The sequence below is a fragment of the Rhincodon typus genome, chromosome 23 (genome assembly GCF_021869965.1).
Source record: "Rhincodon typus isolate 14 chromosome 23, sRhiTyp1.1, whole genome shotgun sequence".
Classification (NCBI taxonomy): domain Eukaryota; kingdom Metazoa; phylum Chordata; class Chondrichthyes; order Orectolobiformes; family Rhincodontidae; genus Rhincodon; species Rhincodon typus.
Genome location: NC_063354.1, coordinates 44,998,601 through 45,012,753, shown reverse-complemented (window position 1 = coordinate 45,012,753; position 14,153 = coordinate 44,998,601). Strand labels below are relative to the sequence as shown.

The following is a 14,153-nucleotide window of genomic DNA, read 5'->3' as shown; positions in this document are numbered from 1 at the left end:
CTGATGCTGCTTGGCCTGCTGTGTTCATCCAGCTCTACACCTTGTTATCTCAGATTCTCCAGCATGTGCAGTTCCTGCTATCTAAATTATCTTGCAGCTTTATTTAACTTTAGTTAGGCCACACTTGGGATATTATGCACAGTTCTGGTCACCACGCTGCCAGAAGGATATGGATGCTTTGGAGAGGGTACAGAAAAGGTTTACCAGGATGTTGCCTAGTTTGGGGGATTTTAGCTATAAAGAAAGGTTGGATAGACTGGGTTTGTTTTCACTGGAATGCAGGAGGTTGAGGGGCGACCTAATAGAAGTTTATAAGATTGTGAATGGCATGGATAGAGTGGAAAGTATGAGGCTTTTTCACAGGGTGAAGGGGTCAAGGTGCGAGGAGGGAAGTATAAAAGAGATGTGCGAGGCAAGATTTTCACACAAAGGGTGGTGAGTACCTGGAACATGTTGCTGGAGGAGGTGGTGGAAGCAGACACAGTAGCAGCATTCAAGAAGCATATGGACGAATACATGAATAGGAAGGCAATAGACGAATACGGATCCTGTAAGTGAAGACAATTTTAGTATGGAAGGGCAAAATGTGTTAGTGCAGGCTTGGAGGGCCGAAGTACCTGTTTCTGCACTGTATTGTTCTTTGTTCTTCTTTGTTATCTTCTTTGTTCTTTTTGTTCTTTGTAAGTTCTTCATGCATATTGTTGGAGGTGAGGGGTCTGCAGGTGTAGGGATTGAATAGATGGTTAGTATTGAAGAAAAAAAGCAGAGGGTTATCTTTGACCTACAGATGATCCCAGAGTTATAAGTGGAGTTGACAAGAAGGACAATACTAGATACTTAGGCTGCAGCCGATCTTTCCAGAAAGCCAGTGATGAAGCATACAGCTGAAGGCACTGTTTTTCTGTTTATTTTCAGAATTTAACATTACAAACATATGGTTCCTAACCTTGTGGTTCTTATGGTGTAGAGGTAGTGCACCCAACTCTGGGCCAGAAGATCCATGTTCAATTCCAATTCCCTCCAGAGGTATATTACAAAATGTCCAAAACAAGTTGACTTTAAAAAAAGTATGCAGCTCCTAACCCAAAAGCCAAATTTATAGAAGATCATGTTAATGTCTAGTTCGTGCACACCACCAGCATGCAATCAAACATAATTAATACACAATTGACATTGTAGATCAGTGGTTTAGCCATCTCATGCTGCTGGGCTGTACTCTCCTCTGCGAACCTCTTTAACTTAGGGAGTGAAGATAATGCCATGTAAGGGGAATGAGGGAATTTGTAGATTTTTCTGAAGATGGAAATGGGAAGAAGGAGGGTTTTTTTTCCACTGATCAGAACTGGCCTCTGGAGACAAAACTAATTAAAATTTAAAATTTTCACATGTTTAAACACAGGGCGTGAGACAGGTTCCCTGTCCGATTAAGGGAGGTACACAGCATGTCAACTGAACCAAAGGGCTTTGAGCTTCAGACAAATACCTGACTAAAGGTAAGTAACTGACAGGGCACTTCAACATGAGATTGTCCTGTCAGCAACAGAAGTTTAAAAAACTTAATTAACAAACACAAAAAGCAGCCAGACCAACACTGTGAGCAGGGAACTCTTCTACAGCACAGCCTTTGAGGGTACACAGAAAGCAGAGAGAGCCTGTAGATTCTGGCTCCTGTTGTGCTGGTATGTACTCTATTGTAGGCACATGATCTGTTCCCCACTGCATTGAAGAAATGGGTGGATGGTTGAAGAATACTAGTTGTCATCTTAAATGTATCTTTAACACGGTTCTCAGTGAGGCAAACTGCCTACCTGCCTCATAAGAAGATAAGAAATAGGAACAAATAGGTCATTTAGTCTCTCCAAGCCTGCTCCTCCGTTCAATAGGATCATAGTTGATCTGACATTCATCATGTCCACTTTCTTCCCCTTTCCCCATAACCCTTGATTTCCCTACTGATCAAGAATCTAATTTTCTCAATATTATATATACATAAGGACTCTACTCTCGTAGCTTTCTGTAGAAAGGAGTTCCAAAAACACTTAGCCCTCTGTGAGAAGAATTTGTTTCCTTGTCTCAGTCTTAAATTGGTGCCCCTTTATACTGAAACTGTGCTCTCTGGTCATGAGGGACGACAGCCGCTTAGCATTTACCCAGTGAATCCCCTTAAGAATCCTGTATGTTTCAGTGAGGTCACCTCTCATTCTTCTACACTCCAGTGTGTAGAGTCCCAACCTGTTTAGCCTTCTCCCATAGGACAGTATCCTAGTGCACCTTCTCTGAATTGTCTCCAATGAAATGATATCTTTCCTTAAACAAGGGGACCAAAACTGCTCATAGTACTCCAAATGTGGTTTCATCAGTACCTTGTACAGTTGCAGTAAGACCTCCCTGCTCTTTTACTCCAAGCCCTTTGAAATAAGCCTTCGTGCTGCAACTGTGTTCTAGTTTTGTGTTTCATGCACAGTTACCCCCAAGTCCTTTTGTGTTGCAGTTTTCTGTTGTTTTCTCCATTTAAATAATACTGCTCAGTCCAAAATGAACAACTTCACATTTTCCAAAGTGTACTCAATTTTCCAACTCTTGCCCACTTACTTAACCTGTCAATATTTCTGTAAACTATTTGTACTCTCTTGCACTTGCCTTTCCAACTATTCTTGTGTCATCTACAAATGTGGCAACACTACATTTACTTCCTTCCTCCAAGTCATTTATACATTTCGTAAACAATTGTAATCCCAGCACTGATCCCTGTGGAATCTCATTGCTCGGAGGTTGCCAACCCAAAAATAAAAATCCCTTATCTCCATTTACAGTTTCCTGCCCATTGCCCAATTCTCTCTCCATGCAAATATACTATCTCTATGGGATCTTATGACTTAACGTTTTGTGAGGTACTTTGTCAAATGCCTTCTGGAAGACCAAATACAACACATTTACTGATTCCCCTCTATTCACTCTAGTTGATACTTCCTTGATAAATTAGTGAGACAATATTTCCCTTTCGTGAAGCCATGCTGATTCCTTGATTGAATTATGATTTTCCAAATGTTTTGCTATTACTTCCTTAATTATTGATTCAAACATTTTACGAACAATAGATGTTAGACTAATCGGCCTACAGTTACCCACTTCTTGCCTCCCTCTATTTCTAAATAAGAGTGTCACATTGGCAGTTTTCCAATTCTTTGGTACTTATTCAGAATCAAAGATTTTTCAAAAATTACAACCAATGCATCCACTGTCTCTGTAGTTACTTCTTTAAGGATCATAGGATGCAGGTCATCAGGGCCAGGGGACTTATCTGCCTTTAGACCCATTAGTTTGTCTAATACTACTTCTCTAGCAATAGTAACGGTACTTAATTCCTTCCCTCTATTCTTTAGTATTAACGGAATGTTTGAAATATCTTCCACAGTAAAAACTGATGCAAAATATCTGTTTAGCTGTTCTGCCATTTCCTTGTTCCCCATAACTAGGAAATCTCCCCAGATTCTTTGTCTAAGGGGCCTATGTTCAATTTGATCTCTTTCTTCCTATTTGTATATTTTAAAAAGCTCTTAATGTCAGTTTTTATATTCCTAGCTTGTTTGCCCTTATAGTTTTTTTTTCTTTTTAAACCTCTTTGGTTGGATTCTGAATTTATCCCAGTTCTCTGATTTTTACCTCCTATGTACTTTTTCTTTCAAATTTTTGCTTTCATTAACTTAAGGTTAACCATGGTTGGTTTATCCCTCTGTTAGAATCTTTCCTGCTTACTGAGATATATTTTGCTGAGAGCCGTGAATTACCTCCTTAAATATCTTGTGGGGTGAACAACATTATCAAGCCTTGAACAGTCTCACCGAAAATGGTTGTTGTTTCCCGAAGCTGATATTCTTTTCCAGCCACCCACTTCAACCCGACCTCTGTTTACTGACTCCAAAGGGCCTGAAAATTCAGTCCATCTTATTTCCAGAGATTAACATTGTAATCATTGTAAATGATGGTAGGCATCATCAACAGTGCTTTCAAGCAGCACTTGCTCAGCAATAACCTGCTTGCTGACTCTCAGTTTGGGTTCTGCCAGGGTCACTCAGCTCCTGACCTCATTACAGCTTTGGTCCAAATGTAGGAAATAGAGCAGAATTCCAGAAATGAGGTGAGAGTGACTGCCCCTGATATCAAAGACATATTTAACGGAGTTGGCATCAAGGACCCTCAGCAAAACTGGAGTCAATAAGAATCGGGGGAAAACTGTGCACTGTTTGGAATCACACCTAGCACAAAGGAAGATGATTGTCGTTGTTGGAGTTTAGTCATCTCAGCTCCAGGGCATCTTTGCAGAAGTTCCTCAGGGCAGTGTCCTAACGAAAACTATCTTCAGCTGCTTCATCAATGACCTTACCTCCAAAATAAAGTCAGAGGTGGAGATGTTCACTGATGATTGCACAATGTTCAGCTTTGTTTGCGACACAAATGCAATGGCCATTTCAACCAAAAGAGAATCTAACCAGTGCTTCTTGACATTCAATGGTGCAACCATTGCTGAATCCCCCATTAACAACATGCTGGGGAGTTACCATTCACCAGAAACTGAACTCGACTAGTCATATACAGAAACAGAAACTGCTGGAGAAACTCAGCAGGTCGAGCAGCATCTCCGGAAAGAAAGCATAGTTAACATTTTGAATTCAGTGACCCTTCTTTCCTCTTTAGCGATTTCCGTTTTTGTTTGAGATTTCCAGCATCTGTAGCTTTTGTTTTATTTTAGTCTTGTGTGCTGTGGCTTCACAAGCAGGCTAGAGTGGAAGAATCTTGCGGTGAGTAACTCATTTCCTGACTTCCTTCCAATACTCATTAGCCGCAGTGTGTACTATCTACAAGACGCACTGCAGAAATTCACCAAGGTGCCTTATATAGCACCTTCCGAACCCATGACCACCATCATCTAGAAGGTCAAAGGTGGCAGATACTTTGGAACACCACCACCTGTCTGTTCTCCTCCAAGCCACGCACCATCCTAACTTGGAAATATGTCGCAGTGTCACCCGGGTCAAAATCCTGGAATTTTGGTCTTCCTGCAGCACGTGGATTGCAGCATTTCAAGAAGGCAGCTCTCCAACCCCTTCTCAAGGGCAGCTAGAGCAACAAACACTGGCCCAGCCAGAAACACCCACATGTGTAAGTGAATTAAAAAATCACTCTGTTGAAATAAATTTTTAACATTGATGGGTACATAAGTTGAAGGGTTCAAAACTTGTGAAGGCTTTTCATCAGACCGGGGTAAGTTACCACAGGGCAGATGTAGTGTTAATGGAATCTAGGCAGTTGGAAGGATAGAACAAACTGATGAGAAAGTTGGTAAATGGGGCATCATTGGTGCGGCAGGTAGGGATTGGGATATGCTGGGAGGATGGGAATGAGAGATATGGGGAGAGTGCAACTGGGGTATGTTGAAAAATTGTGTAAGTAAATTGAAGAGTGAGGGATGTGGGGTGCAGTTGAGTATATAGTGGAAATTAGGAATATGGTGAGTTGTTGGATATGAGATATTTGGTATGCGATGAGGGAATAGTGTTGAGAGAATATCTGAGGGTGAGGGATACATTGAGATGATTTCTGAGCTGTTGCCACATTTGTTGGGCCTATCCTGATGGAAGTTGGAGGAAAAAGAGTGGGTGGTGGAGGAGATGTAGAATGGGCAGGAGGAGGCAGGGGTGATGAGTGGAGAAGGGGTGATGATGTGGAGTGTTGGAGGGGGAATGGAACTTGCTCACCACCACCACCACCACCACCTGTTCTCCCGGCTCAAAATAAAACCTGGACTTAACACATCCTCCTCAAAGTTTTACCTAGGGTCATGTGAAGTCTGAAGTATTAAAATGGGTTCACATTGGCAAAAAGATTGGGAAACACTAGCTTAGAACTTAGTCTGAGCAAATTAGAAAAGCTTTGATGAATTTTCGTTTTTTCACTTCGTTCTAATCCTCTTTCTCTTCCACAGGAGGGTGGGTAGGTTCTGCAACATTTAAACTTACCTTTCACAATGGAGGGGCCAACGAATTTGGACAGTTGATGTTACAGTTACAAGGTAGGGCTTCACTCACTTACTCAGCAGGTTCCAGCGCTATCCCTTCTGGCTGTACATGGTCTCCATGTCTTTTCCCCTTCATTTATATTTTAAACCATAAGATAAGGAGCAGAATCATGCCATTCAGCCCATCAAGTTTGCTCCACCATTCAGTCAGGCTGTTTCTCAAACCCATTCTCCTGCCTTCTCCTCATAATTCTTGATCCCCTTATCTCTGTCTTAGACTTGGCCTGGATAGCCTTCTGCAATAATGAGTTCCACAGTTCAACCACCCCCTAGCTGAAGAAATTCCTCTTAACCTCAGTTCTTAAAGGTCATCCCTTCACCCTGAGGCTGTACCCTTGGGTGCTAGTCTCTGCTACCAGTAGAAACATCTTCTCCATGCCAATTCTATCCAGGCCTCCCAGTATTCTGTAAGTTTCAATGAGATACTCCCTCATCCTTCTAAACTCCATCATGTACAAAGTCAGAGTCCTCAACTGCTCCTCATTTTATGAGCCCTTCATCCCTAGAATCGTTCTTGCTCCCTTAATTCTCAGATCTGCTGAATCTGCTAGGGTTCTGGTTCCTGGAATCATCAGTCCAGATGTTTAATGAGGCCAATCATGGGAATGTACTGTATCAGTTGTAGCTGTATGGATACTTCTATAGCCTTCGTTAAAAAAGTTAAAGCTCTGCCTGTCATCTCAAGTAGCTGTACATGCCTATGACCCTATGTGGAAGGGGGAGCAAAGTTCTCCATTTATCCCTCGACTGATATCACTAAAAATAAATTCTCTAGTCATTTATCATATTGCTGTTTGTGGGAACTTACTTCAGGACAAATGGCTGCTATTATCCTACATTGTAATCTTAACTGTACATTAAGCAGCAGTTATGGTTCATTGACTGTGAAGTATATTGGGACATTCGAGGCCGTGAAAACTGCTTTATACATGAAAATTTGTTCGTCTTGAGGTTATTATCCCAGGTACAAGTCTTTCATTTTGTAACGCTGGGGTAGTGTACTGGTGAGCGCAGGACACTAATGTATAACATTGAGATACAGTAATGCTGGGGTAAGTCTGTCTTTTTCTAACACTGAGGTAGAGTACTGGTCTGTCATTGCATAGCACTGGGATACAGAATTTGTGGGGACGGGTCACTCAGTATAACACTGGGTTACAGTACTGGTGGGCACAGGTAACACTCTGTAAAACATAGGGATAGAGTACAGGTGGGGGACCGATCTGTTGTTGTATAACATTTAGGATTTGTGTTCCAAACATAAAAAGAAAGTGATGAAACTGAATGTAGACCTACAGGTCCAGTCAGGCATACGTTTCTCAGGCACTGACCTCATGTATGCATAACTCCCATGGGCACAGGAAGTTTTCTTATATATTTTCAGTGTCGAAATTGTTCAATGAGTCCCAGCAATCTACTGAATTATGGGGACTTTCCTGTTTTGTCTTACATTGTGGAAACAGTTAGGCCTTGCTGCAACCTTCAACACTTTGAGATTTCCTCCTCAGGTCAAAATTTACAGCTACCCCTTCTCTGCCCTGGCTATTTGCTTTCCTTGTGGGGGTCAGTTAACTAAGTTGGCTGGTTGGCTGATTTGTGATGCAGAGCGATGCCAACAACATGAGTTCAATTCCTGTACTGGCTCAGGTTACCATGAAGGACTCTCCTTCTCAACATCTCCCCTAATCTGAAGTGTGGTAACTCTCAGGTTAAACCACAACCAGTCGTCCCTCTCTAATGAGAGAGCAGCCCCATGGAATCATAGAATTGTGGCGGCTTTCCATTTACTTGCTTTCCTTGTACTCTCCCACCATTTATCTTTCTCGGGTTAGTATGCAAAAACACATAGATTTACAGAACTGCTCATAATCCTCAGTCATTCCTGCTGTCTCTCTTGCGGTTGCAATCTTGTGTTCGATATTCATTCTCATGACTAAAAGTTGTGAGCTTTTAAATCCTTCTAAGAGAAAGATCTCTTTGATGGCGTCATATGTTTATTCCTAATGCTTGTATCTGATGGTCAAAATACTTTGCTTTGCCTTCTCAAATCAAAGTAGGTTTGCCCAGGCTATTCCCTTAAATTTTGAAACTTTTGCCTATGTGTTTCAGGACCTAACCTGTACGCACCCAGAACAGCCTTTATTTCAGCATTAAAATCCATAGGTGACTCCTCTGAAAGAGATGCATAAATTTCTAAGGACACATGCATGCCACAATGATTCCCTTTCTGGGCTATTCTGCAAGGCTCTGCCAAAGTGGTTCAGACATTGTAACCACATCTTAAGGAGGCTCATGGTCTATTCCAATGGAAGTGTAATCAGTGTTGTATGTTTGTTCTGCGATAGTCTGAGGATTTTATAAAAGAGGGGTACCTCTTGCCTCCTAGTAGCCATCCCCATAGCACCCTTTGGAAAGAGACAGGAACCTGTGAATACTCTAGTGTGCAAGAGTTATGGCAGTTCCCAGGATATCTGATGCAGACCTCCAAAATGTGACATCAATGATCACTTAATTTGAACACTGATGGAATGGAATCTTGTTCTTTTGATGAACTCTGCAGGTTGATGATGCAGCACTATCAAAGCAACTTGGCTACAGTCATTAGAGCACTGCAGCTGGGGGAAGCCAGTGATGGTGGAAAGTGCCAGGGCCTGAGCCGCTGGACTTTCCTTGTCACAGGGCTATGAAGATTGGTGATCTGGTGAAAATGGCATCAGTTTTATGCCAGGTGCACGTTTGGGTTGAGGATTGAGAGATACTTGCAGGTCCCCAGTTGCTCCTTGAAACAAGCCGCTGACATACAAATTCAGGGCAGCTTAGACATTGATGACCACCAGGATTAGATTGTCACCCAGTGCTGTTCCAGCAGGAGACACAGTTCTGTGATGATGGCCTGAGACATTCTTAATATCTAACTTACAATATGCTTACAATAACTATCATACAGTTGAAGAAAATGATAGTGAGATCTGTAGATCTGGGTTCTCATCATTGTTCTCTGTATCCTTGGTAGATCCCCCTACTGCTTCTCCCTATGGAGGCTGTGCAGTAACTCCTAGAGCTTATTGTCCTTGCTGGGCTTGTTGGCAAAGTAGTAATCACTATCTTTTTTTATGTTATCTTCATAGATGGTTCAAGGCCACAAGCACTCCAACTATGGTGATCTTTATGTGAGATATGTGAGCAGATAATCTGTGCAGATGTCAGAAAGATAACACAGTTTGCTTTCACATCCATATTGATGAAGCTTTATGTTACGCCTTCACAAAATGTGACGTGGAAGCTTCCCAAGGAGGTCATTGTCATTGCCTCAGTCAGAAGCTCTGAGGTACATCAGCTCATCCAGTGTGCATTTCTGAACCAAATTTTTCATGCTGCTCTGGGGGAGTAGAATTCTGCACTTAAGGCACCATGATAGAAACCCCACCCAAAGAAAAAGACATCCTTCTATACCACAGACAATGCCCTTGGATACTTGCTATGCAAAGTGTGAATGTGACAGCTGCGAGGCACTGTCTGCCAGTGCTAGCTACAGAATGAGTTTGTGAAATGGAAATTTCAAGTACTATTTTTAAATACCTTATTCTGATGGCCAGCTGACATGTTAAGGAGGTAATTACTGTATACTGTATAATGGTCATGATTGCTTGAGGCCATAATTCTTTATGTGAATTATTGGAAAAGTAACAATATGCCAATGAAATGCATATTAAAGCCAGGTAGATGACATTACCGAATCAGTGGAGGTATGATTACTACAGTTTCCCCTAGCAGGGCCTCAGATGCCAAAAGTTTTGATTCACTTCTGAAAAGGGAAGCAGCCCCTTGCTGCACCCACAATGCCTGTGGTGTCAGACATTTTGTGTGGTTATTAGCAGTTGACTTTTGATCTGACATGGAAGAGTTCTAACTTTGTTTCAGTAGAGTGTCTTACATGTGCTGCCTGTGACACACTAATTTCATCACCTTGCCAACCTTTATTCTCTTTTGAGTTGCTGTTCCTGTGGCATCTATAATCTTTCAGGCTCAACTGCTTTTGTTAAGCCAATTTATATGTGGGGCTGAATCAGTTCATGTTCAAATGCAACAAGACCTGGACAACATCTAGGCTTGTGCTGAAAAGTGGCAAATAATGTTTGTGCCACACAAATGCCAGTCAATCACCATTTCCAATAAAACACAATCTACCCACTGCTCCTTGACATTTAATGGCTTTGCCATCACTGAATTCCCCACTGTCAAAATCCTGGGGGAATCATTGACCAGAAACTCAAATGGACTTGCTATTTAAATACAATGGCTACAAGAGCAAGTCAGAGGCTAGAAATACTGCAGTGAGTAAATCATTGCCTGACTCCTCAAAGCCTGTCTACCCTCAACAAGGCACAAGTGTGATGGAATACTGGATACAGCTGTAACAACACTCAAGAAGCTTGACACCATCCAGGACAAAGCAGCTCATTTGATTGGCACCACATCCGCAACTATTCCGACTCTCCACTACCGATGCTCAGTAGCAGCAGTGTGTACTATCTACAAAATGCACTGCAGAAATTCACCAAAGATCCTTGGACAGCACCTTCTAAACCCACAATCACTTCAATCTAGAAGGACAAGGGGAAGCTGATGCCAGGTATTGAGGGACCGTCTTATGAGGAAATGTTGAGTAGGTTCATTAAATTTGGAAGAATGAGACACTATCTTATTGAAACATCCAAGACTCAAGGAACTTGACAGGGTAGATGCAAAGAGATTGTTTCTGCTTGTGAGACAGTCTAGGACCAAACAGCATAAACTCAGAATAGGAGATCACACATTTAAGACAGAGATGAGGAGGAATTTCTAATGCGTGCATAGTCTAGTCTGAGGAGGGACATTCCTGCCATTGAGGGAGGACAGTGAAGGTTCACCAGACTGATTCCCGCAATGGTAGGACTGACATATCAGGGAAGACTGGATCAACTGGCCTTGTATTTGCTGGAATTTAGAAGAATGAGGGTGGATCTCATAGAAACATATAAAATCCTGATGGGACTGGACAGGCTAGATATGGGAAAAATGTTCCCAGTGTTGGGGAAGTCCAGAACTAGGGGTCACAGTCTAAGAATAAGAGGTAGGCCATTCAGGCCTGAGATGAGGAAGAACTTCTTCACTCATAGAGTTGTGAATTTGTGGAATTCGTTAGATATATTCAAGAGGGAGCTGGACATGGCCCTGTGGCTAAAGGGATCAAGGGGTATGGGGAGAGGACGGGAATGGGATACTGAGATTGCATGGTCCGCCATGATTGTATTGAATGGTGGTGCAGGCTTGAAGGACCAAATGGCTTATTTCTGCACCTATTTTCTATGTTTCTAAATGTCTTCCTTCAGAGGGTAGTGAACCAAATCAGTGTGAATCTGGAATTCTTTATTGCAGAGAGCTGCAGCAACTTAGTCATTAAGTATATTCCAGACTGAGATACAGATTTTTAATCAGTAAGGGAATCAAGGGTCATGGGGAAAATCCAGGAAAGAGGTCTTGAGGTTTATCAGATCAACTATGATCTCACTGAATATTAGAGTAGACTTGCTATTAAGTGGCCGATTTCTGCTCATATGCCTCATGGTCAGCCCCAGTTGACTACATGATCTTGTCCCCTGGACTAATGTCACCACAGCACACTGACTGTCTTGTAATCCAAGTGTCCCCATGACTGTGCTGTACAGCTTCGATTAATTATGATGGCTCAGAGATTGTGCTAATGCCACTGTATTGCCACAGTGATGATCTGTACTAATTGATGACAAAATGTCAGTACTGGTGGCAGATTATAGTAACCAACCGCTTGTGTACTAAAGAACTCTGTTAATTTATTTTGGCATGACCTAAGTACTTGACTGGTAGGACTGACGGTGGCCCAAATCTCAGAATGCCAACTACATGGATCCCCATACTCTGGTAGTCCCTAGACTGAAAGAGGACAAAGCACTTGACTGACTGTGGTGGTACCCTGACTGACCTCTTCTCCCCAGTAAGGACTTTCATATGGCCATTTATTTGAAGTGCTAGTAGTATGTTCGCCATGTAAACAGACAGCATTGCTGCTGATGTGATTTTGATGTAACATAGTGTCAAACATTGATGTGTCCATCCACTTGACAGTTCAGTGCTCTGAGCCTTGACAAGCTGCTTGCCTATCCCTTTGAAATAAAAGTCGATGTGACCCACAGAAGCTGGCAATCTGTGACTGAGAACTGAAGATCAGTGCACTAAGAAAGTAATGTGAGCTGCCTAGAAACTGGCAGCTCATAAGTCAATGCTAACATTAGTGTATGCACTGAGAAAAGAAAACCAAGTAGAAAGAGGCTGACAGCTCCAATAGGTAAATAGTAAGTCAGCATTAAGAAAACAAGAGCCATAAGATGGTGTAGACTCATGAGGCATGTCTGTGTACCTGCATGTAAAGAACCTAGCAGAAGCGTGCAAGTTGTATGGGTTCCTGAGCTCCAAAATAAAGTGTTCAAGGGCTGAAATGGTGTGTAAATTGGTCCACTAGTAGGCATGAAACTATGGTGCAGTAGGTTCTTTGCCAGTGCTAACTCACATGTACAATAGATGGAGGACGATGGTGGTCATGTAGCATGCAGGGACATCGTTGTGCAGAAACATTTCCATGATGGCCTGGGACAAGCATTTGGTAAGGTGCAGCTGTCAAGTACCAGCTCTGACTTACTCATCAAGAATTTGTGCTATCTGGTTTCTCAGGGAAGGAGAGGAGTATTGGGCAAAGCATATCATAAATAAAGTGTGTTTGGGTTTTAATGAGATGTAAATGCATGGAGAATAAGGTCGACTGCGAGGTTCTGAAGTTGCAATTTGAGGCTTCAGGGGAAAATTGCAAATATTTTTCATGATATTGAGATTCTGAACTTTTTCTTTTGGTTCTCTCTGTATTTTCCTATATTTCTTGCTATTGCTCATGCCACTCCAGGGAGGGGATAATTCCACAATGTTTCAATCCTGTTCTTGTTTCTGACCTCACCAACTTGTACATATTGTACTTACAATGCACAGGCAGAATGCAAATTAGAGCCCAGGACTCCTAACACAAAGCGAAGAGTTTGTTGGGTTTTACAAGGAGGTTTTATGTTGGTGAGGGGTAAGTGGGTGTGGATTCTCAGAGGACAAACCTGTTCTATTTGGTTGTCAGTGTGCTAGACCATGTATATTTTCTCATTTGTTCTGTTCACTTGCTGTTTTCCAGCTGACGAAATTAAAAAGCATGGTTTGGTTTCACCAGATCAAATTCAAAAACATGATTCCATTTCACGAACTGAAGTTCAAAACCATGATTCCGTTTCACCAGATGACCATTGAGGATCTGAACAATGCTTTCCCTGGGATCCAGCTAGACAAGAAGTATTTCTTCTGGCTGCACAAGCCCATCAGTGAGCTGTAATTGTCCATGTTCCAGCAGGGTCACTATTGCTGCACCTAGCTATCTCTTGTGAAATAAAGCTAAGTTGAGTGTTGGAGTGAGTGCTCCGTTTGTGTTACCAGGATATGTACAGCCAGCAAATTCTCTACGAGATCTAAATGAAGTAAAATATACACAAGGAGAGATTACTCCGTGTCTCACACTGGGAATCAACACGTTCCTTTTCTTATTCCCAAATCTTAGAATTTACGACCCAGATCAGAAAATACGACCCAGAACAAAAAGTAAGTTGTCTACTTATTTTACCGGGAATTTTCAGGTTTGACCTCCAATGCAGAATTCATCCCAACAGATGTAGTCCAGCAAAGAATTGAGGCAGCAAGGGACGGAATCTTTTAAAAAAGCACATTTCTTTTTTACAGCAGTAGCTGCTACTTTCTAATAAGTCAGTCAATGGAGTTTTTTATTTTAAGAGGTCCCAAATCCTTTTGATACCTACTGAAAGCAGGTAATTGTGTAAGTGGGTGAGAAGTAGGGTGCCTGGTGGTTAAGAGATTAGTCTGGCATGTGCTTAATGGGGTCCACGAGGAGTTTGTCAAAAGGGCATGGTCATGTGTCTAGCAGGAATCAGTCTGTTATCAGGGTGGGGTGAATGGG

General features: G+C 42.1%; 1 protein-coding gene across 1 annotated transcript in view; it reads left to right on the top strand.

Annotated features, from left to right (window-relative positions):
• The window catches only part of LOC109937082 (WW domain-binding protein 2-like), a 41,062-nt gene extending 27,472 nt beyond the window's left edge, over window positions 1–13,590 (top strand). The window contains exons 4-5 of the mRNA XM_048610951.1: window positions 5,984–6,070; window positions 13,323–13,590. Of these exons, the coding sequence (XP_048466908.1) occupies window positions 5,984–6,070; window positions 13,323–13,435 (200 nt within the window). The 3' untranslated portion in view covers window positions 13,436–13,590. The remainder of the gene's footprint in view (window positions 1–5,983; window positions 6,071–13,322) is intronic.
• The last annotated feature ends 563 nt before the right edge of the window (window positions 13,591–14,153 follow it).